This window comes from Corvus moneduloides, chromosome 4, assembly GCF_009650955.1.
Source record: "Corvus moneduloides isolate bCorMon1 chromosome 4, bCorMon1.pri, whole genome shotgun sequence".
Lineage (NCBI taxonomy): Eukaryota > Metazoa > Chordata > Aves > Passeriformes > Corvidae > Corvus > Corvus moneduloides.
The window spans coordinates 74,253,636-74,278,147 of record NC_045479.1 but is presented as its reverse complement, the minus strand read 5'-3'; the positions used below and the strand labels follow the sequence as shown (position 1 = coordinate 74,278,147).

Below are 24,512 nucleotides of genomic sequence, written 5' to 3'. Positions count from 1 at the left end.
GACACCTCCCACGGCTCCCGGTGTCCCGGCAGGATCCCCCTGGATGCGGCCCCTCGTGCCTGGAGCGGTTTGGGGAGGGCACAGGTGGGGCTGGGCAGGTCCCACAGCGCTGGAGGCACCCGCAGCCCCTCCCTGCTGGAAACCCCCAACTTCCAACTCCTGCTCCGTGCAGAGAGCAGATCCACAGGGACGGAGCACGGGATCCCGGAGTCACTCAGGCTGGAAAAGAAGCTGTGGCTGCCCCTGGATCCCTGGCAGTGGCCAAGGCCAGGCTGGACATTGGGGCTGGAGCAGCCTGGCACAGTGGGAGGTGTCCCTGCCATGGCAGGGCTGGCACTGGAGGGGCTCTGAGGTCCCTTCCCACCCAAACATTCCAGGATATTGGGGTTGCAGATGGGGTCTGGCCTCCTCGCAAGGAATGCCAAGCTAAAAATACATCCCTGAGGGAGAATTCCTGAAGGAGGAAGTTTGGGCTCTTGAGGAACAGCTACAAGACCACGGTGGAGTCCCCACTCCTGGAGGGATTTCAAAGCCCTGTGGATGTGGCACGTGGGGACACAGGCAGTGGTGGCAGTGGCAGAGCTGGGAATGGTTGGACTCAAGGGGCTCCAGGGCTTTTCCAACCCAAATTCCATGATTCCATGATTCCATGCCGTGGGAAGGGCACAGGGACACACAGCCTCCCATAGGTGCTGGGCCAGGCACTGTGAACCCTCTGGAAAAACGGGATGGCCATGAGTGACCAAGAGCAGGGACAACCATTCCCAACCCAATAAACCCCCCCAGACTCCAAACCAGGACCCAGTTTGGCTCCAGGGGTTTTTTTTAAGCTAAGATTTCCTACTGTGCAGGAGGGTTTGGGGCCTGCACGGACACACACGGAACACGTACAGGATTTACACCATCCCTAAGGATATTGCACAGAATTCCTTACTCCAGCGAGGCTGGGAGACCCAGCGGCCTCCTGCTGTTCCTGCCTGGCTCCAGAGGGGAAATTTGGGAAGAGTTCAGCGCCCTCTGAGCCCCCCATCCCCTTCCCAGCCCCGAGAATGGGCAGGGAGTGATGGAAACGGTGCAGCTTCCACTGGGAGCACTGGGAGCTGCCCCAGCTCAGGGCAGGAGCAATCCCACAATCCTGCCCCGTGCAGGGGTGCTGGGTTCGACCCCTCCAGGCTCCTGCATCCCTCCCAAACCCTTTTTTTAGGCTAAAATTCCGTCCCTGGGTGGACCCCCGGGTGGTGCAGTGCAGTCTGCGAGCAGCAATGCCCTGGTCCCAGCGGATCCATTCCCGAGGCAGGAAGGGGGTCCCAGGCACAGGAGCTGCCTCTGGAGCAGGGGCAGAGCAGCAGGGCCCGTTCCTGCTCGGCACAGGCTGCGGGGATCAGCTTCTCCGGGTTTTATTGGGAAGGGGCTGCCAGGAGCTCTCGCAGTGCCTCGGGCACAGCCCCGGCCCCGCTGTGCCCCTGGAGCTCGGGCTGGGTTTCCAAGCAGGATAAATGGGATTGGGGGCCAGCTCCTCCCAGCAGCCGTTCCCAGGCACTCCGGGAGCTCTGATCCCTGCGGATGCTCCAGCCCCTCCTCTGGCTCTGCCCTGGAGAAACAGAGCAGCATTCCATGTCCAGCAATTCCTCCTCCCGCTCCCACCGGCTGTCCAGGGACAGGGACGATGTTGTCACCTCCTCATCCTCCTCGGGAGCTGTCCTGAGCACAGCCCCCCCAGGGCTGCTCCTGCTTCTCCCGGGCGGGATGGGGCCGTGGGAATGCCGAGGATCCAAGCGTGGTTGAAGTGTCCGAGCGGGCCCCGCACGCCCGGAGCCCTGGGGTCACTCCTGCCCTGCTGGCGGCCACCAGGGGACAACTCCCGGGGCCAGCCCCGGCCCAGCTCCGGGAGCAGCGCCCGGCTCCGCCCCGCGCGCTCCAAGCGGCCCCAGGTGCGATCCCGGCTGGATCGGGGCAGGAGCTCCTCTCCGAACGCCGCCGCAGCTGCCCCGGCGGGCTGGGAGCGGCCGGGAAGGTTCTCCCGCTCCAGGAGCCCTGCCAGGCTCAGGGGTGGTGCAGCACGGCCTGCAGGTCCTCGGGCAGGGAGCCGATGATGGTGTCGATGTAGAGACTCACCCTCTGCAGGGTCTCCTCCTTGACGGGCAGGTGCTGGCACCGGGCCCTCACCTGCACGGGAAATGGGAATGAACACATTCCAAGGGCCTTTTCCCCTGCCCCGGGCGCTGGAAATGGGAATGAACACGTTCCAAGGCCTTTCCCCCTGCCCCTGGCACGTGGCCGCTGCAGTTCAGGATAAAAACAGGCAGGAAACACCACCTGAGCCTCAGGAGGCGAAGAACATCCCTGGATCCTCCCAGCTCTGAGGATTTCACACAAACACGGAACTTCCCTGAGTTTCCCAGCCCTCCAGGGAGGGAGAATAAGGTTTTCCAAGGCACACGGGTGATCCATGTCCCGCATTTTTCTCCACCCAGGGAGAGGAAGGAGTGCAGGGACAGGGAGGGACTCACCAGCTTCTCCCGAAGCTTCAGCACCAGGTCCACGATCTCCACCTCAGACTTGTCCTTCATCCAGGCCACGATGTCCTGAGGAGAGAGTGGCTTCCCTCAGGGACACTTCCCAAGGGATTCCCCTAAGGAAAGCCTGAAGTAAAGGTAAGCAGGGGATTTCTCACCCTCATTCCTGGAACAGCGAACAGAGCTCACCCAGTGCCAGCCCTGCCATGGCAGGGACACCTCCCACTATCCCAGGCTGCTCCAGCCCCAATGTCCAGCCTGGCCTTGGCCACTGCCAGGGATCCAGGGGCAGCCCCAGCTGCTCTGGGCACCCTGGGCCAGGGCCTCACCACCCTCCCAGCCAGCAATTCCCAATTCCCAATCTCCCATCCAGCCCTGCCCTCTGGCACTGGGAAGCCATTCCCTGGCTCCTGGCCCTCCATGCCTTGGCCCCAGTCCCTCTGCAGCTCTCCTGGAGCCCCTTTAGGCCCTGCAAGGGGCTCTCAGCTCTCCCTGGAGCCTTCTCTTCTCTGAGGAAAGAATTTCTTCCGAATACTTGGGACAAAATAAACTAAAAGCCCTTGGTGCTTCCAGCCTGGCTTGGGAAGAGCCAGAGGGATGGCACACAGGTGTCAGGGATCACTGGCACAGCCCTGTCCCTGTCACCCACCGCCTCACAGATGGCCTCCAGGTGCAGGGCCTCGAGCTTCTGGGTCATCTCCCGGTGCCGCTGCCGGAACCAACCGTCGAAATTGGGCGACTTGAAGAATCTCCTGTGGAGAGAGATCAAGAATCGTGGAACTGTGGGGTCCCAGAGCTGGGAGGGACAATCCCAATCCAACAACCCCCCCATGCCCCAGAGCTCCCTGAGGTGGCCCTGGGGAGGGGACAGGGGGACCTGGAGCTGGCTGTGGGACACACCAGGACATGGGCACAGATTCCCAGAGCAGCTGGGGCTGCCCCTGGATCCCTGGCAGTGGCCAAGGCCAGGCTGGACATTGGGGCTGGAGCAGCCTGGCACAGTGGGAGGTGTCCCTGCCATGGCAGGGCTGGCACTGGAGGGGCTCTGAGCTCCCTTCCCACCCAACCATTCCAGGATTTTGTAACTCTGTGATTATTGTTCCTGATCACTTTCTGGGATTTTTTCCTTCCCCATATCCATGCATTTCCCATTTTCCTTCCTCGAGCATCCAACTTCTGGATTTTTCCCACTCCTATTGCACCAAGTGTCTTCTCCATCCCATCCAGGACGAATTAACCTTAGGAAAGCCCTGGACAAGCTCCCCTGCAGGATCTCCACTCACCTAAAACACACCAAGCCCAGGGCTGAATTTTCCCTGGATTTGCTCTTGCTGCCCATCCCGAGTTAACCCATGGACGAGTTCCCTGTGTGTTCCCAGTGCTGCTCCAGGGTTCGCTGTGCGTTGGGGCTGGCCCAGCTGGGCTGGGCTCAGGATTCCCTGCAGGTCTCACCTGTAGAGCCCCAGCCAGTCCCCCTTGAGCACACAGGTGAGCTGGGGGCCCGCGTGCTCCAGGCTCTTCATGAAATCCTCCTGGCAGAACGGGCGGATCTGGGGCGGGTTCTGCACAGGGAAAATCCAGATTAATCCATGGAAGTCCACATCAGAGAACCCCAAATGCAGCCAGGGAAATGAGGGCTGTACTTCCAGTGGGAGAGGAAGGACAGAGGATAAAAACACCCCCAGGCTGATCTTCACGTGAGATTCCAGGTAATCCAGCTCCTGGCAAAACTGGGAACATCCGTCCCAAGGGTTTTTTCAAACTTTAATTAATGTTTAAAGGAGTGAAAACCCTCTTCCTTCAACAGGGGAGGTTCCCAGGTGTGTGCCCAGCACCCTGTGACCATTCCCAAGCCCATAGGGAAGGAGGACTGGGAAGTGCACCCCACCTTCCACGGAGTGATGGCCCTCTGCAGAGGCATCAGGCTGGCCATGTAATGCTCCTACAGCAAGAAAAGATAAAAATAAAAATAATAATTTACAGCTGAGGAACCTCTGGTGTTGCCCAGAGCAGCTGGGGCTGCCCCTGGATCCCTGGCAGTGGCGAAGGCCAGGCTGGACATTGGGGCTGGAGCAGCCTGGCACAGTGGGAGGTGTCCCTGCCATGGCAGGGCTGGCACTGGAGGGGCTCTGAGGTCCCTTCCCACCCAGCCATTCCAGGATTCCCTGTCCTGGATCTGTCCCAGGTGCTGCTCCCGCTCCCCGCTGTCCCCTGAGGTGTCCCTGGCACTCACCAGGGGGATGATGAAGCTCTGGGTGAGCTCCAGGAGGTGCCTCCTCAGCAGAGCGCTCTGCACCTCCGACGGGCGCTTCCGCTGGATGCCCTGCAAGCACAGCCCCGCATCCGCTGTCACCCACCTGTCCCTCAGTGTCACACACAGCCCCGTACCCGCTGTCACCCAGCTGTCCCTCAGTGTCACACACAGCCCCAGCACCCACTGTCACCCAGCTGTCCCTGTCACACACAGCCCAGCACCCGCTGTCACCCAGCTGTCCCTCAGTGTCACACACAGCCCCAGCACCCGCTGTCACCCACCTGTCCCTCAGTGTCACACACAGCCCAGCACCCACTGTCACCCACCTGTCCCTCAGTGTCACACACAGCCCCGTATCCGCTGTCACCCAGCCGTCCCTCAGTGTCACACACAGCCCCAGCACCCGCTGTCACCCAGCCGTCCCTTAGTGTCACACACAGCCCAGCACCCGCTGTCACCCACCTGTCCCTCAGTGTCACACACAGCCCCGCACCCGCTGTCACCCACCTGTCCCTCAGTGTCACACACAGCCCCGCACCCGCTGTCACCCACCTGTCCCTCAGTGTCACAGACAGCCCCGTACCCGCTGTCACCCACCTGTCCCTCAGTGTCACACACAGCCCCGCACCCGCTGTCACCCACCTGTCCCTCAGTGTCACACACAGCCCCAGCACCCGCTGTCACCCACCTGTCCCTCAGTGTCACACACAGCCCCAGCACCCGCTGTCACCCACCTGTCCCTCAGTGTCACACACAGCCCCGTACCCGCTGTCACCCAGCTGTCCCTCAGTGTCACACACAGCCCCGTACCCGCTGTCACCCAGCCGTCCCTCAGTGTCACACACAGCCCCGTAACCGCTGTCACCCAGCTGTCCCTTGGGGTCACACACAGCCCAGCACCCGCTGTCACCCAGCCGTCCCTCAGTGTCACACACAGCCCCGTACCCACTGTCACCCACCTGTCCCTCAGTGTCACAGACAGCCCAGCACCCGCTGTCACCCACCTGTCCCTCAGTGTCACACACAGCCCCGTACCCACTGTCACCCAGCTGTCCCTCAGTGTCACACACAGCCCCGTACCCGCTGTCACCCAGCTGTCCCTCAGTGTCACACACAGCCCCGTACCCGCTGTCACCCACCTGTCCCCCAGTGTCACACACAGCCCAGCACCCGCTGTCACCCACCTGTCCCTCAGTGTCACACACAGCCCAGCACCCGCTGTCACCCAGCCGTCCCTCAGTGTCACACACAGCCCAGCACCCGCTGTCACCCAGCCGTCCCTCAGTGTCACACACAGCCCCGTACCCGCTGTCACCCAGCCGTCCCTCAGTGTCACACACAGCCCCGTACCCACTGTCACCCACCTGTCCCTCAGTGTCACACACAGCCCCGTACCCACTGTCACCCACCTGTCCCTCAGTGTCACACACAGCCCCGTACCCGCTGTCACCCACCTGTCCCTCAGTGTCACACACAGCCCCGTACCTGCTGTCACCCACCTGTCCCTCAGTGTCACACACAGCCCAGCACCCGCTGTCACCCAGCTGTCCCTCAGTGTCACACACAGCCCCGTACCCGCTGTCACCCACCTGTCCCTCAGTGTCACACACAGCCCAGCACCCGCTGTCACCCACCTGTCCCTCAGTGTCACACACAGCCCCGTAACCGCTGTCACCCACCTGTCCCTCAGTGTCACACACAGCCCAGCACCCGCTGTCACCCACCTGTCCCTCAGTGTCACACACAGCCCCGTAACCGCTGTCACCCAGCTGTCCCTCAGTGTCACACACAGCCCAGCAACCGCTGTCACCCAGCTGTCCCTCAGTGTCACACACAGCCCCGTACCCGCTGTCACCCAGCTGTCCCTCAGTGTCACACACAGCCCAGCACCCGCTGTCACCCACCTGTCCCTCAGTGTCACACACAGCCCAGCACCCGCTGTCACCCACCTGTCCCTCAGTGTCACACACAGCCCCAGCACCCACTGTCACCCAGCTGTCCCTCAGTGTCACACACAGCCCCGTACCCACTGTCACCCACCTGTCCCTCAGTGTCACACACAGCCCAGCACCCGCTGTCACCCACCTGTCCCTCAGTGTCACACACAGCCCAGCACCCGCTGTCACCCACCTGTCCCTCAGTGTCACACACAGCCCCGTACCCGCTGTCATCCACCTGTCCCTCAGTGTCACACACAGCCCAGCACCCGCTGTCACCCACCTGTCCCTCAGTGTCACACACAGCCCCGTACCCACTGTCACCCACCTGTCCCTCAGTGTCACACACAGCCCCGTACCCGCTGTCACCCACCTGTCCCTCAGTGTCACACACAGCCCAGCACCCGCTGTCACCCAGCTGTACCTCAGTGTCACACACAGCCCCGTACCCGCTGTCACCCACCTGTCCCTCAGTGTCACACACAGCCCAGCACCCGCTGTCACCCACCTGTCCCTCAGTGTCACACACAGCCCAGCACCCGCTGTCACCCACCTGTCCCTCAGTGTCACACACAGCCCCGTACCCGCTGTCACCCAGCCGTCCCTCAGTGTCACACACAGCCCCGTACCCGCTGTCACCCAGCCGTCCCTCAGTGTCACACACAGCCCAGCACCCGCTGTCACCCACCTGTCCCTCAGTGTCACACACAGCCCCAGCACCCGCTGTCACCCACCTGTCCCTCAGTGTCACACACAGCCCAGCACCCGCTGTCACCCAGCCGTCCCTCAGTGTCACACACAGCCCCGTACCCGCTGTCACCCAGCTGTCCCTCAGTGTCACACACAGCCCAGCACCCGCTGTCACCCACCTGTCCCTCAGTGTCACACACAGCCCAGCACCCGCTGTCACCCACCTGTCCCTGTCACACACAGCCCCGTACCCGCTGTCACCCAGCTGTCCCTCAGTGTCACACACAGCCCAGCACCCGCTGTCACCCAGCTGTCCCTCAGTGTCACACACAGCCCCAGCACCCGCTGTCACCCACCTGTCCCTCAGTGTCACACACAGCCCAGCACCCGCTGTCACCCAGCTGTACCTCAGTGTCACACACAGCCCCGTACCCGCTGTCACCCACCTGTCCCTCAGTGTCACACACAGCCCCGTACCCGCTGTCACCCACCTGTCCCTCAGTGTCACACACAGCCCCGTACCCGCTGTCACCCACCTGTCCCTCAGTGTCACACACAGCCCAGCACCCACTGTCACCCACCTGTCCCTCAGTGTCACACACAGCCCCGTACCCGCTGTCACCCACCTGTCCCTCAGTGTCACACACAGCCCCGTACCCGCTGTCACCCGCCTGTCCCTCAGTGTCACACACAGCCCCGTACCCACTGTCACCCAGCCGTCCCTCAGTGTCACACACAGCCCAGCACCCGCTGTCACCCACCTGTCCCTCAGTGTCACACACAGCCCAGCACCCACTGTCACCCACCTGTCCCTCAGTGTCACACACAGCCCCGTACCCGCTGTCACCCACCTGTCCCTCAGTGTCACACACAGCCCAGCACCCACTGTCACCCACCTGTCCCTCAGTGTCACACACAGCCCAGCACCCGCTGTCACCCACCTGTCCCTCAGTGTCACACACAGTCCCGTACCCGCTGTCACCCACCTGTCCCTCAGTGTCACACACAGCCCAGCACCCGCTGTCACCCACCTGTCCCTCAGTGTCACACACAGCCCAGCACCCGCTGTCACCCACCTGTCCCTGTCACACACAGCCCCGTACCCGCTGTCACCCACCTGTCCCTCAGTGTCACACACAGCCCAGCACCCGCTGTCACCCACCTGTCCCTGTCACACACAGCCCCGTACCCGCTGTCACCCACCTGTCCCTCAGTGTCACACACAGCCCCGTACCCGCTGTCACCCACCTGTCCCTCAGTGTCACACACAGCCCCGTACCCGCTGTCACCCACCTGTCCCTGTCACACACAGCCCCGTACCCGCTGTCACCCACCTGTCCCTCAGTGTCACACACAGCCCCGTAACCGCTGTCACCCAGCCGTCCCTCAGTGTCACACACAGCCCCAGCACCCACTGTCACCCAGCTGTCCCTCAGTGTCACACACAGCCCCGTACCCGCTGTCACCCACCTGTCCCTCAGTGTCACACACAGCCCCAGCACCCGCTGTCACCCACCTGTCCCTCAGTGTCACACACAGCCCCAGCACCCGCTGTCACCCAGCCGTCCCTCAGTGTCACACACAGCCCAGCACCCGCTGTCACCCACCTGTCCCTCAGTGTCACACACAGCCCAGCACCCGCTGTCACCCACCTGTCCCTCAGTGTCACACACAGCCCCGTACCCGCTGTCACCCACCTGTCCCTGTCACACACAGCCCCGTACCCGCTGTCACCCAGCTGTCCCTCAGTGTCACACACAGCCCCGTACCTGCTGTCACCCAGCTGTCCCTCAGTGTCACACACAGCCCCAGCACCCGCTGTCACCCACCTGTCCCTCAGTGTCACACACAGCCCCAGCACCCACTGTCACCCACCTGTCCCTCAGTGTCACACACAGCCCCGTACCCGCTGTCACCCACCTGTCCCTCAGTGTCACACACAGCCCCGTACCTGCTGTCACCCACCTGTCCCTCAGTGTCACACACAGCCCAGCACCCGCTGTCACCCAGCTGTCCCTCAGTGTCACACACAGCCCAGCACCCGCTGTCACCCAGCTGTCCCTCAGTGTCACACACAGCCCCGTACCCGCTGTCACCCACCTGTCCCTCAGTGTCACACACAGCCCAGCACCCGCTGTCACCCACCTGTCCCTCAGTGTCACACACAGCCCCGTAACCGCTGTCACCCAGCTGTCCCTCAGTGTCACACACAGCCCAGCACCCGCTATCACCCACCTGTCCCTCAGTGTCACACACAGCCCCGTACCCGCTGTCACCCACCTGTCCCTCAGTGTCACACACAGCCCCGTACCCGCTGTCACCCAGCTGTCCCTCAGTGTCACACACAGCCCCGTACCCGCTGTCACCCACCTGTCCCTCAGTGTCACACACAGCCCAGCACCCACTGTCACCCACCTGTCCCTCAGTGTCACACACAGCCCCGTACCCGCTGTCACCCACCTGTCCCTCAGTGTCACACACAGCCCAGCACCCGCTGTCACCCAGCTGTACCTCAGTGTCACACACAGCCCCGTACCCGCTGTCACCCACCTGTCCCTCAGTGTCACACACAGCCCAGCACCCGCTGTCACCCACCTGTCCCTCAGTGTCACACACAGCCCCGTACCCGCTGTCACCCACCTGTCCCTCAGTGTCACACACAGCCCCGTACCCGCTGTCACCCACCTGTCCCTCAGTGTCACACACAGCCCCGTACCCGCTGTCACCCACCTGTCCCTCAGTGTCACACACAGCCCCGTACCCGCTGTCACCCACCTGTCCCTCAGTGTCACACACAGCCCAGCACCCGCTGTCACCCACCTGTCCCTCAGTGTCACACACAGCCCCAGCACCCACTGTCACCCAGCTGTCCCTCAGTGTCACACACAGCCCCGTACCCGCTGTCACCCACCTGTCCCTCAGTGTCACACACAGCCCCGTACCCGCTGTCACCCACCTGTCCCTCAGTGTCACACACAGCCCAGCACCCGCTGTCACCCACCTGTCCCTCAGTGTCACACACAGCCCCGTACCCGCTGTCACCCACCTGTCCCTCAGTGTCACACACAGCCCCGTACCCGCTGTCACCCACCTGTCCCTCAGTGTCACACACAGCCCAGCACCCGCTGTCACCCACCTGTCCCTCAGTGTCACACACAGCCCCGTACCCGCTGTCACCCAGCCGTCCCTCAGTGTCACACACAGCCCCAGCACCCGCTGTCACCCACCTGTCCCTCAGTGTCACACACAGCCCCGTACCCGCTGTCACCCACCTGTCCCTCAGTGTCACACACAGCCCCGTACCCGCTGTCACCCATGGCACAGCTGGGCCACCCAGTGCCACCCATGTCATGCACATCCAGGTTACCCAGTGCCACCCTCTGTCACAGCCGGGTCACCCGGAGTCACCCACTGTCACAGCTGCATCACCCGGTGTCACCCAGGTGTCCCTCGGTGTCACACACAACCTGCAGCTCTGCAGCCAAGGGAGCCTGAAGTGCTGCCCAACATCCAGATCCCAACATCCAGATCCCAACATCCAGATCCCAAAGCGCAGGTTCCACCCTCTACTCAAATCCATTAAAATTTCAAGTTTCACTACACAAAACCCAGTTTTTCTCAGGCCCTTTGTTTGATATCAGTTGTTCCCCCCAGTTCATCATTAGCACCAGGATTTAACCCTTAACACCAAGTGAAAAATCCTAAACCTGGCATGACAAACGTGTCCCAATATGGACTAAATCATCCCAAACTGTAAATTCTGCTCCTCTGGAGAGCTCTGTCTGCTCAAACCAAGCTCCTGGCACAGTTTTCCCACCCAGGACAGAGTGGGAGTGCTCACCTTTAGTAGCCTTTTTATCAGGGTTTTGTCTTTGTGAAGGAATGTTTTATAGGAAGTGTAGATTCCTAGACGGGAAAAACACGGAATCAGGAAAAAAGCAGGAGTTAGAAACACATTTTTGCCTATTGAGGTGCTGCTGCAGGGGGCAGGGAGAACAGGGCTGAGGATCCCTGCACAAACCCTGGCAGCTCCGCAGGGAATCCCAAAAATCATTTACAAACCATAGAAAATGATGGCATTGCCAGTGCAGCAGCGTTAAAGGGCACTGAGCTCCCTCCAGCACCTTCCCACAATGAATTCAGGGAGAGGGAACTCCCTGGGAGCAGCTCCTGGCACAGCCTGGGATGGACGCTCAGCTCTGTCTGGTGAGCACATTCCTGCCGCCCCCAGCAGCTAAAAGCAGGCGTGATCCATGACATAAACCCAGGAAATCCCCACATCGGGCGTCCCATGAGCTGATTTTGGCCTTTGCCCTCCCAAAGACACACAGTTGTCCTGCACTGGCAGCAGGTCAGGAGAGAGAGGTGGACGCAGCACCAGGGACGTTCGTTGGGATCCACAGGGAACGGACACAAGTTCCTGCTGCCAAACGCCCCAGGGAAGGGAAAACCAGACAAAGGATGCTGGAGGAAAGGCCTCCACCCACCTGGTTTGGTGTCCAGGGTTTTCAGCTTGGCCAGTTTCTTCACCTTCACCTGCTTGGGCAGGTCACCTGTGACACACAGGGGACAACTCAGGCTCTGTCCCTTCCTGGTGGGACTCTGCCAGGGGGACACCCAGCCCTGCCCTTGTCCCTCTTCCCTCAGAGCAATCCCAGCTCCCTTCCCGGCTGGAATTCTGGAACAAGGATGTGCTAAACCAGCTCCTCATCCCCAGGGTCTCCTTGGCTTCCCCATTAACAGAGGTGCTCAATGAAGGAGAGGAGGTTTCTCTTGCTCTCTCTCCTCTCCTCTCCTCTCCTCTCCTCTCCTCTCCTCTCCTCTCCTCTCCTCTCCTCTCTCCATTTCCTGCCCAGGAAGGGCTTTTCCTCTCCTGGAAGCTCCAGGACAGCAATTCCTGCTCCCCACTCCCTGCCCCAGCTCTGTGCTCATCCCACACACAGCCAGAGCCAGAGGCCAGAGCTCTTGAGGCTGCCGGGCTCTCCCAGGAATGCAGGGAGGGAATCCCTGCCCCAGCAGCTCCCTGCAGCCTCCAGCTGCTCCTCCAGCCCCACAGAGCCCTGGGCCCAGCTCCCCTGGCATCCTGAGCTCCCCTGGCACCCAGAGCACCCCTGACAGGCACCCTGAGCTCCCCTGGCACCCTGAGCTCCCCTGGCACCCCGAGCTCACCCGACATCCGCAGCTCTCCCACCCGCAGGATGTGCGGCCAGTGCTGCAGGGTCTTGATGAAGAAGGGGTTGGTGACGCCCACGACGATGTTGGGTCTGGAAGGAGGGGACAGGCTGAGCCCCGGTGGCTCTGGGTGTCCCTCAGGGGTGGCAGGGCGCCTCAGGGGGCACTCACGGGGCCTGGGTGCGGGTGGTGTATTCCTTGAACTCGCTGTCGTGGATGGTGAAGTAGGGCCGGAAGTCGCAGCAGTAGCGCAGCGGGGCCAGGCAGCTGCAGGGACAGGGACAGGCACGGTCACCCTGGGCACGGCACGGTCACCCTGAGCATGGCACAGGGACCCCAGGTATGGAACGGGGCACCTGGGATGGGGCCTGGAGCAGGGCACTGTCCTGCCACAGGTGACATTGCCAGGGATTCAGGGAGGTTGGAAAAGCCCTCCCAGCCCATCCAGTCCCAGCTCTGCCCCATCCCCACCTTGGCCCCAGCCCAGAGCCCTCAGTGCCACCTCCAGGAATTCCTCAGACACCTGCAGGCATGGGCACTCCAAAGCTCCCTGGGCAGCCCCTGCCAAGGCCTGAGCACCCTTTCCATGGGGAAATTCCTGCTGATGCCCACCCTGCCCCTCCCCTGGCCCAGCCTGAGGCCGTTCCCTCTCCTCCTGTCCCTGTTCCCTGCCAGCAGAGCCCGACCCCCCCGGCTGCCCCTTCCTGTCAGGGACTTGTGCAGAGCCACAAGGTCCCCCCTGAGCCTCCTTTGCTCCAGCCTGAGCCCCTTCCCAGCTCCCTCAGCCGCTCCTGGGGCTCCAGACCCTTCCCAGCTCCCTGCCCAGAGGGGCCCGGAGCTGCCCCCAGGATCCCAGGGGGTCCCTCAGCAGGGCCAGCACAGGGGACAGTCCCTGCCCTGGGGCTCTGCCCACGCTGGGGCTGCCACAGCCCAGGGGCCACCGGCCTCCTCCTGCCCCCTGGGCACCCCTGGGCTCCTGTCCAGCCGCTGGCACAGCACCCCCAGGGCCCTTCCCAGCTTTCCAGCCCCTCTGCCCCAGCCTGGAGCGCTGCAGGGCCTTGGGGTGACCCAAGGGCAGGACCTGGCAATTGGCCTGGTTGAACCTCTCTGGAGAAGCTCCAGGTTTGTGGGGTTTTGTGCTAAGACAGCTCAGAGCTGGGCAAGAACATTCCTCAGGGCTGGAACCATAAGGGAAGATTCCTTTGTACTCCTCTCTATCCTTGCTGGAATATCAGCATGGAATATTTGCAGTTTGTCTTGCAAAGTTTCCACAACCAAACTAAACCAAATCCAGGTGAGCAGCACAGAGCAGATGGGAGAGGGAAAAGCTGCCAGAATTTGCTGTCCCAGCTCCCAGTCCCTCAGACCGAGGGTGTTACCTGGTGAGGGCCAGGACCATCTCTGAGGACATGGTTGGGGACGGTGCCATCACCACCATGGGCTCCCCCAGCAGCATCAGCTCCCACAGCATCTGGATATGGATCAGCACCGGCTGGAAGCACCTGGGATGATGGGAACAGGCCGAGCTCAGAGGGGCAGTTCAGGACAGACCAGACCCAGCTGTGGCCTGCAAGCCCCCCCAGGTGTGCTTCCATGCGGGAATTTGAGATCTAGGATGGACCTTTAGCATTCCACAGGGGAATTCAGGTGTCACTCAGTTGTTTTACACGAGGTTAAAGGGAACGCTGTAAGCAAAGCCAGGCAATCTGTGATCAGGGAATCCTGGAATGGTTTGGGTGGGAAGGGACCCCAAAGCCCCTCCAGTGCCACCCCTGCCATGCTGGGGCCTCTCCGGACTCTGTCCAGCAGCTCCAGGTCCTGCTGCTGTGTCCCCAGGGCTGGGGCAGCTCTGCAGGTGGGGTCTCACCTGAGGGGCACAGGGACAGGATCCCCCCTCCCCTGCTGGGATCAGCCCAGCGCTGGGGGGGTCTGGGCTGGGCCAGGTCCAGCTCTCACCCCCAGCACCCCCAAATCCTTCTCCCAGGGCTGCTCCAGCTGCTCATTCCAGCCTGGATCGATCCCAGGGCTTGCCCTGACCCGGGTGCAGCACCTTGGACTCGGCCTTGCTAAACCTCAGGAGGTTCCCATGGACAAACGTTGCTCTCAGTGTCTGAGAGAGCAGAACACTCCTGGATTCCAGAGGATGGCTACGGGAATGGCACCTCCAGGCTGGGACACTCCCGCGGATGCTCTGGGCAGAGCTGGGGAGGACACGGCCCCTCCCCTGCCCCGGGGCTGCGCAGGGCACAACCCTCAGCTCCAACCCCGCCCAGCATCCCAAACGAGTCCCTGGAACGCAGCAGTGTCCGATTCCGCACCATCCCAGGGATTCGTGGGATGCTCCCAGCAGGGAGAGGGCGGCAGGAGGAGGGGAGAGGGTTGGGAGGAGCCTCTCACCTGAACAGATCCAGTTCATGAACACTGGGGAGAACCAGGGGGGCTGGCAACAGATTCTGGATGAGGAAGGGAGAAAAGCCCGTTAGTAACTGTTAGTGAACGGTGAGGAGACGGGAGCATCCGGCTGGAATTCCACCTGCACTGAGCAACTGCCACAGAGGAACACGGAACCACCCTGAGGCGTGAGCAGGAGCATGGCTGGGTGCAGCACTCAATCCCAGTTTAACTCCTGTGCCTGTAACTAAGGAAGGTTCCCTCCTTTCCCAGATGGGAAGGGCTGCCCTTGTCTGCTCCTTTATCTTCCAGGGTTTCCTCTGGTGGGAGAGAGCCTGAGGCAGACAGAGCCGGGCAGGGTTAGAGATGTGGCACCAAAGCAGTGTTAGTCACAGCAGAGGGAAGGGAAAGGGGCATGAATCTAAAGCAAATTCAAAACAACTCGAAGGTGAAGGCAGGAGACCCAGCAGGGCCTGAATTCCCAGGAAAAGCAAGGGGACAATGAGGAAAGCACCCGGATCGGGTGCAGAGAATCCTGTGTGACTCCAGACACGAGAGCCTGGAGTGGAACCACGGGGACCACACGGATCCCAGGCCAAAGGGGTTCCCAACAGGATTCAGGATCCAGCTCTTCCCAGCCTGCTGCCTCCGTGCCACCCCCTCACCTCCTGGTTGCACTGCTTCACGGGGCTGGAGCCTGGCTTGTCCACCCGGGACGGGATCCTCACCTGCAGTGCAGAGAGAGCAGGGATCACCCTGGGATGGGATCGGCAGGGGAGGAACTTCCCCGGTCACCAATTCCAACTGCTGGACTGGAAAGGTTGGGAATGTGGAGTGAACAGGGATTTAACACCCAGGACTGGGGGATACAGGTCCCTTCCCACTGGCACAGCCCAGGTACCTGGATGACAACTCCCATCACGGGCAAGTTCAGGGTCTGGCCTGGCACCGGCGGGGGCCACTGGTCGATCTCGTTGCACACTGAGGGACACAGGGGAGGGAAGAGTCACCTGAGGGAAAAGCCAGCTCATCCTGGGGTTCTGACACGGAATTATTCCCTGCTCCCAGCTCACACATCCCCCTGGCTCGTGGCAAACCCAGAGCAGGTAAAGCAGGAAGAATGACCTGGGCAATAAAGGCCCGGCAGAGGGGCAGCGGATTCCTGGCGTTGGGAATGCCCTGCACTCCTTGGGAATGCCCTGCATCCACAGTGACAGCCCCATCCCCTCCCTTCCCAGCAATCCCTCCTTCACACCTGCTTATCACTTGGACAAGCAGGAGGAAGTCCTTCCCTGCTGGAATTTGCTCCAGAACGAAGCCATTTGGAGCATTCCAGCTGTTTTTCAGGAACCTCCCGATCCACCCCTGCACTGCCAAGCTGGAATCCCTGCCCCCAGCTCACCTGCCTCCAGGCAGGGCTCCAGCTTGTCGAAGTATTCCGGAGCAATGAGCTGCAGCAGGCACTGGAACAGGTTCACGTAGGGAAGGCGGGACACGAGCACCAGGGACTGGGAAAGGCACATCTGGGATCAGGACCCCCCTGACCCCACCACTGCACGTCTCTGTACTGCTCAGAGAGGGATCAACTCAAAAAACCCAACCCAAAATCCATGGAGCAGCTCCCAAGCAGCACTTGGGTGGAATTCCTGCTGCCCACCTGCTCGTGAGCTGGGATTTGGGAGAGCAAAGGGATGGGAGCATGGCCTGGCAAGAGAGCAGCTGGAGAGGGAATAAAAATCGACTGCTAGTGGGTTCAAAGCTCCCAAAAACCATTCCAGGTGGGGAAGCACAAAGGAGCAATTCCAGAAATGGGAATTGGGCAGATAAACAAAGTCAAGGAATTCTGGGGAAGGACAAAGGAACTTGGAATAATGAACAGTGTCCAGCAGAGCCGTTTCTGTTCTCACTGGGGCTTCCCTGTGGAATAAACCCTTGTTTTTACAACTGCCCCAGCCCAGCCCCAGTGGGGGTTTCACTGTTACACCGACTCCTCTAACCATTAATGAATGCATTAATGAGGAATGTGAGAGGCCTTTAAACACCTCCTGTCCCACCCCAAACTTGGCCCTTTGAATCCAAACCCCACCCAAGGGTGACAGTTCCTTCCCTGAGCAATCCCATTGTTCCAGTGGAAAACTCACTGGTTTAGTGGAGATGGAAAAATTCAGTTCTGCATCAGCAGGAGCCTGAAAGGAGCTCCTGGAGGTGGAGAGCACAAAGCTCAGGACACTGCTGGGACTGAGATGTCCCCAAGGACTGGCACAGGACAAGAGGGAATGGCCTCAGGCTGGGCCAGGGGAGGGGCAGGGTGGGCATCAGCAGGAATAATTTCCCCATGGAAAGGGTGCTCAGGCCTTGGCAGGGGCTGCCCAGGGAGCTTTGGAGTGCCCATGCCTGCAGGTGTCCGAGGAATTCCTGGAGGTGGCACTGAGGGCTCTGGGCTGGGGCCAAGGTGGGGATGGGGCAGAGCTGGGACTGGATGGGCTGGGAGGGCTTTTCCAGCCTCAGGGATGATTCTAGGATCTGGACTCAGCACTGACCTTCTGGAAGTAGCCCCTCCTCATGGAGCTGTCCTTGACCTGCCGGAAGTACACGTACCCGAAATAGTGAGCGGCCTCTCGCTGCAGGGACACGGACAGAGGGACAGAGAGGGACAGAGAGGGACAGAGAGTGAGGGACAGCCCAGCTGCACAATCACCAACCCCTCCTGAGCCACCCCCCTGCTCTGGCACATCCCAGCCCTCTGGGAGAGCTTTCCATGGGGATACAGGAGGAGACACAACTGGAGCCAGGCTGGGAGAGCTGGGGGTGCTCCCCTGGAGAGGAGAAGCTCCAGGGAGAGCTGAGAGCCCCTTGCAGGGCCTGAAGGGGCTCCAGGAGAGCTGCAGAGGGACTGGGGCCGAGGCCTGGAGGGACAGGAGCCAGGGAATGGCTTCCCAGTGCCAGAGGGCAGGGCTGGATGGGAGATTGGGAATTGGGAATTGCTGGCTGGGAGGGTGGGCAGGCCCTGGCCCAGGGTGCCCAGAGCAGCTGGGGCTGCCCCTGGATCCCTGGCAGTGGCCAAGGCCAGGCTGGACATTGGGGCTGGAGCAGCCTGGCACAGTGGGAGGTGTCCCTGCTTCAGTTCCCTCTCCCAGCTGGGATCCCCCTGAGGCTGGGATCCCTCTCCCAAAATAACTGGGGTCTCCTGGATTCAGCTCCCTCTCCCAGTGAAACTGGGGTCTCCCTAATTGCCCTCCAGCTCCCAAAACAGCTGGAGGTCCCCCTGACTCAACTCAGTTCCCTCTCCCCCGATCCAGTCCCACCTTTGCCCCCCGATCCCATTCCCTCTCCCAGCAGTTCCCTGTCCCGCTCCCCCTCCTTGTGAGCACGGCAGGAATCCCCTGTGCTGAATCCTCCTTTTCTCACTACTCCCACGGCCAAAGGAAAGGAGGATTTTCCACAGGGACACCAAACCCACGGAATCCTCGGCTTTTCCCCCGGCAGGGGAGGGCAGGGCCGGGACCCACCTGCAGCATCAGCGGGGCCTCCCGGTTGTACCTCCCGTCGTCCTGGAACGGGGAACTGCGGGGCCCCCCCGCCTGGCGCAGCCGGAAGCTGAACTGGGTGTCCCCGAGGCCACCTGGGACAGGGACAGCACAGGACACAGGGACAGCGAGCTGGGAGCTGGGAATGGCCCTGCTGCAGCGGGGATGGGGCTACGGGGAAATCCAGCACAGAGTGGGGAGGGACAGAGGGGAGAAACCAAAGAAATCCCAAAGGGAGAGGAAAGGGAAAGGGGAAAAGGAAGGAAAAAAGGAAGGGAAAAGGAAGGGAAATGGGAAGGGAAAGGAAAAGGGACTATAGGAAAAAACTTTTCCCTGTGAGGGTGGGCAGGCCCTGGAATGGAATTCCCAGAGCAGCTGGGGCTGCCCCTGGATCCCTGGCAGTGGCCAAGGCCAGGCTGGACATTGGGGCCGGAGCAGCCTGGCACAGTGGGAGGTGTCCCTGCATGATATTTAAGGTCCCTTCCCACCCAGCCATTCCAGGATTCCATGGAAGTGCAGAAAGCCACCTCTTAAAGCCCCAGGGCCCGGCTGGAGGAGCAGATTTACATCTCATTGTCCCTTTGTGATGCACAAACACAGGTTTGGGGACATTTCTGCTGGCAAGCATCCCCTCCCCAGCTCCTGCTCCCAAACGCAGGAAGAACTCACCCTCCTGGCTCCACTGGGAATTTCCTTGGAGCACAGGCTCCTGGGGGCCTCACCCAGCAGAGCACGAGGAGCCCCTGGCTCAGCCCCAGGTGCTCCCTGCTGGCCCCTCACCCCCGCTGCAGCCCAGGGATTGTCCTTCCACCAGGGACACTCCTGTCACCCCCAGAGTCACCTACCTGAGTAGGAGTCTGGGAAGGACAGGTAGCAAATGCTCGTTTTCTGCAAAAAAACCAACAGCCAGTGAGACCCCCCAGAGCTGCCCCCAAAGGAGGGAGAAACGGGGAGAAAGGGTGGTTACCTCCTTCTCGGTGAGTCGGAAGTCGTGGGGATACACCAGCTGCAGAGAGAGCAGAGCCTGTCAGCCCCTGTGCCCCACAGCTCCCCACAACAACCCCCTGGTCCCAAAGATCCTACAGGAAAGCACCCGGGATGATTTCAACTCTGAACCTGTCACAGAGCCTGGTTTTATTTGGATTTGGGGACAGACCCAGAGGCTCCTGCTTTAGATTTAATCTTGGGAGCTGATGGCCAAGTGCATGAGCACCCCCAGATCCTCGGGGAGCATTCCAGATGTGCAAACATCTGTTCCGTCAGGAGCAGGACAGGACACACAGGAGGGACAGGCTGGAAATGCAGCTGGAAAAAAGCAGGTGGGTGTGGGTGGGATGAGGGGTGGGGACAGCACTGCAGGGTGGCACAGAGAGGGTTATGAGCCATGGCTGGGGAAACACCCCTGGGAGGGAGGAATTCCATCAGTGCTGGACCTGATGACCTTGGAGAGCTTCTCCAACCTGAGTCTGTGGTTCTCATAATCCACGGAGACCACGGCAGTCACAGAGTCAGGGAATCCTGGAATGGGCTGGGTGGGAAGGGACCTCAGAGCCCCTCCAGTGCCAGCCCTGCCATGGCAGGGACACCTCCCACTGTGCCAGGCTGCTCCAGCCCCAATGTCCAGCCTGGCCTTGGCCACTGCCAGGGATCCAGGGGCAGCCCCAGCTGCTCTGGGCACCCTGGGCCAGGGCCTGCCCACCCTCCCAGCCAGCAATTCCCAATTCCCAATCTCCCATCCAGCCCTGCCCTCTGGCACTGGGAAGCCATTCCCTGGCTCCTGGCCCTCCATGCCTTGGCCCCAGTCCCTCTGCAGCTCTCCTGGAGCCCCTTCAGGCCCTGCAAGGGGCTCTCAGCTCTCCCTGGAGCTTCTCCTCTCCAGGTGAGCACCCCCAGCTCTCCCAGCCTGGCTCCAGAGCAGAGGGGCTCCAGCCCTGGAGCAGCTCCGGGGCCTCTCTGGGCTCTGTCCAGCAGCTCCAGGTCCTGCTGCTGTGTCCCCAGGGCTGGGGCAGCTCTGCAGGTGGGGGTCTCACCTGAGGGGCACAGGGGCAGGTTCCTGGGCAGGTTCCTGAGGAGAAGGATCCCACAGAGCCTCTGCTGACCGGGAAGTGCAGGAATTGCAGCGGAGCCGAAAGGAGCCGGCACAGGCTCAGCTGGGCCATGGAGCTCCGTCCTCAGCCTCAGGAGTTCTGCTCCAGAGGCAGCCGCTGCTCCAATCAGGAGCTCAAATCAGTGCCTGACTCTCCTCTCCAGGCTATAAATAGCTCGGGTGGCTCCGTGCCAGAGGCTGGAAGTTCACCCAGCTCCGACAATTCCCGCGGATCCCTTGGCAAGGGCGGTGCTCCAGCCGAGCCAGCCAAATTCCCAATTAACAGCGACGCTGATGAGCCCGCGCTGGGAGCAGAAAGCTGAGAAAATCCAGAGGCAAAATGATCCCGGAGCAGCTCCAGGGATGGGGCAGCATGGAGAGGGAAGGCCGGGATGCTGCAGGGGAAGGGACTGGGATTGTCCCAGGGAATCACTTCCCTGCTCCCCCTGCTCTGCACCAGGACCTCGAACACCCTGTGGCTGGGACCAATTAATCCCCACCCAAACATTTATCCTGTTAATTCCCTGGGAATCACAGCCAGACCAGGAGTGGGGAGCCCTGGACAGCTGATCCTGATCCACGAGGAGCCTGGGAATCCCAGGAATAATTGTGCTTTCTTCGACATTTGCTGCCTAACTCAGAGCAGGGGTTTGGACAAGGCTTCTGCTTCTCCTGCTGGATTTTGGGGGGGGCTTTCTGCAAGAAAACGGTTGGAAAATCAGGATCTAACTTCCAGGGCTGGGATTGATGATCTCAGAGGTCTTTTCCAACCTTAATTCCACATCTCTGTTTTCCCTTCACTTTAACTCTGATGTTTCTCTGTGTTTGGGGTGGGGGAAAATCACCAAATACCCAAAAAGTTCAAAACCTTGGATCCAAGCCAAAAGGAACCCGAGTCAGTACAACTTTCCAAAAGGCAAAAAAAGGTAAATGAAAAGGAAGTTTGGATATGCAAAAATCCCTGGATATCCCCAGAGCAGCCCGAAAGGGCTTCAATCACATCCTAATGTGATTGCACATGAACTAAGGAGCATGGAAGTGACACAAGTTGTTGCCGCCCAAATCCCTGGATTTCGGGAGGTGCCTGGAACTGCTGTCCTGGCAACCCGGCCAACATCCCGGGAACTGCCTCTGGAGCAGCCCGGCCCCACCAGTGCCCTGTCTGGGAGGGCTGGGGGAGCAGCCCCGTCCCAGGGAAGGTCTGGAAGCAGGGGCAGGAATTGCCAGGTTCTGTGGCAGCGGGGGAGAGCAGTCGGAGCCTCGGATGGCACAAAGGGCTGCGGGGAGGGCAGGCAGGAGTGCCCTGAAAGTGGCTCCCCCCTCCCTGCTCCCTTCGCCATCTGTCACCGATTATCTGAGGGTGGAGGGGCCAGGAACAGGAATTCCATTGAATTTCTGCCTTCATTTGGGTTCTGCTTTCCAACAGCTTTCCCGCTGTCTGTGGAAGCAGAGTGGGAATCGCTGAATTCCAGAATCTTTGGGATCTTTCTCAGAGTTTTTTGAATTTATGACTCTCTCAGAGCTGAATTTCAGAGACCTTCCAGGTTTGTACCCACAGAGATCCCCCTGAGTTTGTACCCGCAGAGCCCCCACAAATTTGTACCCAAACACCCTGAGTTTGTACCCAAAGAAATGCTGAGTTTGTACCCACAGACCCCAAGTTTGCACCCCCGGATCCCCTAAATTGGTGCCCCCAGAGCGCCCCAAGCCCCCACAGCTTCTCCTCTTCCTGGCTTCCCTTCCAGTGTCTCATCCCTGCTCCTTCCCCTTCCCTCTGGAACAGAAATCCGCACTGCTTTTCCAAAGGAACGGGGACACTGGGGCTGTGTCCTCCCCACTGAGACGTTCCCAGTTTTCCTGAGTCATTTCTGCCACACGAGGAACATTTTCCCATTGAAACAAAGGGAGAAAAGGAGGAAAAAGAAGGAAAATTCCTTTCCAGGGATGAACAAACCACATTCCTGCTTCCCCCATCCGCAAAGGCCCCTCCCGAGAAACCCAGACAGGTGAGAACCCAGCTCAACACATTAAAACACAGCTACAAAGCATTAAATCCTCCGTGCTAGTTATTATCCCAGTATTCCTCTCTTTCCTGGGGTATTTCAGGCCTGCTTTTGCAGGGAAAAGGATCAAACAGGTGAAACTCAGGTCTGGAGGAGATTTTTTTATTCATTTTCAGGCTCCACGGGAAGAAACAGTCAAGTATTCAAGGCAAGGGAGCAGCAACAGGTGGACTTGGTCCCTCCTGCTTCCCATTCCCTTTGGAAGCTCCAGCATTTAAAATTGGGAAGGCTCAAACCTCCAAAAACCAGAGTAACATCCTTAGAAAAGGGCAAATGGAGGAGCGAATCCCACAGTCACGGGAGAAATAAGAAGGAGCTGGAGGTGATCCTCAGGCCCAGAGAAATCCACACTTCCCTGCTGCCTGTCCTCAGAGCACCGAGCAGCCCCTGAGGAACCCAGGAACTTCCCCCAAATCCTCCTTCAGGAGCGGCACTGGCATATTCCAGGGAACTGGGAACGACTGTCCAGCCCTTCCCATCCCAGTTCACCGCCTCTGCTCCCCCAAGGGGCTCAGCTCTGCTCCAGCCCGGCGAGGGACCTTCCCTTCCCCGGGAATCCTGCACGGACACCTCCCTGCCCTGCCTGCTGGGAATTTGTGTGTTTGGAATCCTGGAATGGTTGGGTGGGAAGGGAGCTCAGAGCCCCTCCAGTGCCAGCCCTGCCATGGCAGGGACACCTCCCACTGTGCCAGGCTGCTCCAGCCCCAATGTCCAGCCTGGCCTTGGCCACTGCCAGGGATCCAGGGGCAGCCCCAGCTGCTCTGGGCACCCTGGGCCAGGGCCTCACCACCCTCCCAGCCAGCAATTCCCAATTCCCAATCTCCCATCCAGCCCTGCCCTCTGGCACTGGGAAGCCATTCCCTGGCTCCTGGCCCTCCAGGCCTTGGCCCCAGTCCCTCTGCAGCTCTCCTGGAGCCCCTTTAGGCCCTGCAAGGGGCTCGCAGCTCTCCCTGGATCCTTCTCCTCTCCAGGGGAGCACCCCCAGCTCTCCCAGCCTGGCTCCATGGGATGTATCACCCTGGGGAGGTCTTATTCCATGGAAGGGATCCATAAAGGTCTCTTGGATGCTGCCCTGGCCCCTCCCTGCCCTGTGCACCCCCCACCCCACAGACATCCCCCATCCCCCTCACCCCAAATCTCTGCTGGAAACCCCCTCCCCTCCCTGTTCGCTGCCCCCACCCCATCCCTGACCCCCTTTCCACACCCCCATCCCTGACCCCCTTTTCACACACGCCATTCTATCCCCTTCTATCCCTATCCTTGATCCCCTTTTCACTCCGCCATCCCCCATTCCCTCTCTCCCCATCCCTGATCCCTCCACACCCCCAGTCCCTGACCCCCGTTTCACCCCCGCTCCCTGCCGCCGTGTCCCCGGGCCTGAGCCGCTGTCCCGCACCTCCATGGCCTGGCCCAGCTCCAGGTCGAAGGTCACCACACACACGCAGTCGATCCAGGCGGCGAAGCGGCCCCAGGGCAGGGGGGAGGCGGCGGCGGCGCGGCGGGGCCGGGGCCCGGCCCGGCTCAGCGCGTCCATGACGGCGCCGCCCGCCCGCGGCCCGCCCCGCGCCGCGCCCCCTGCCGGAGGGGAGGACCCCGCCCAGCGCTGCCGCCCCGCGCCAGCGCGCCCCCTAGCGGCCAGGAGGTCCCGAGCGCGCCGCCCGCACCATCGAGACGGGAGCGGGCGCGCAGAGCGGCGCGGGCGGGGCCGTGGAGGTGTCATGGCGGCGGCATGGCGGCTCCGGGACTACTGAACCCGCGGCGGCTTCACCGCTCGGCGCCCGGCTCCTGTGTGTGACGGGCGGGGCCTGTTCGACCCCCGTGTGTGCCCGGTCTGAGCCTCCCCGACCTCTGGCTGTGCCTGGCCGGGGCCTGCCGG

At 61.2% G+C, this 24,512-nt stretch overlaps 1 protein-coding gene across 3 annotated transcripts; it reads right to left on the bottom strand.

The window, feature by feature from the left end:
• Window positions 1-805: 805 nt before the first annotated feature.
• Window positions 806-24,170, bottom strand: DENND6B (DENN domain containing 6B). 3 transcript variants are annotated; one of them, XR_004239592.1, is made up of 21 exons: window positions 24,033-24,170; window positions 19,455-19,493; window positions 19,333-19,375; window positions 18,470-18,582; window positions 17,501-17,581; window positions 16,363-16,468; window positions 15,862-15,941; window positions 15,626-15,688; window positions 14,967-15,022; window positions 13,949-14,071; window positions 12,741-12,836; window positions 12,567-12,661; window positions 11,885-11,950; window positions 11,239-11,303; window positions 4,750-4,839; window positions 4,405-4,458; window positions 3,969-4,078; window positions 3,166-3,268; window positions 2,511-2,585; window positions 1,677-2,166; window positions 806-1,591 (listed from the first exon to the last, which is right to left on the bottom strand). XR_004239592.1 is itself a non-coding variant. In XM_032105692.1 (20 exons), the coding sequence occupies exons 1-20, from the start codon at window positions 24,168-24,170 to the stop codon at window positions 2,044-2,046; spliced, it is 1,719 nt and encodes a 572-aa protein (XP_031961583.1). In that variant the 3' UTR covers window positions 806-2,043. The 3 variants fall into 3 exon arrangements, 2 of the variants coding, with proteins under 2 accessions (XP_031961583.1, XP_031961584.1); XM_032105692.1 differs by having other exon boundaries at window positions 806-2,166; XM_032105693.1 differs by lacking the exons at window positions 806-1,591; window positions 24,033-24,170 and adding an exon at window positions 20,518-20,694 and having other exon boundaries at window positions 2,044-2,166.
• Between the last annotated feature and the right edge of the window lie 342 nt (window positions 24,171-24,512).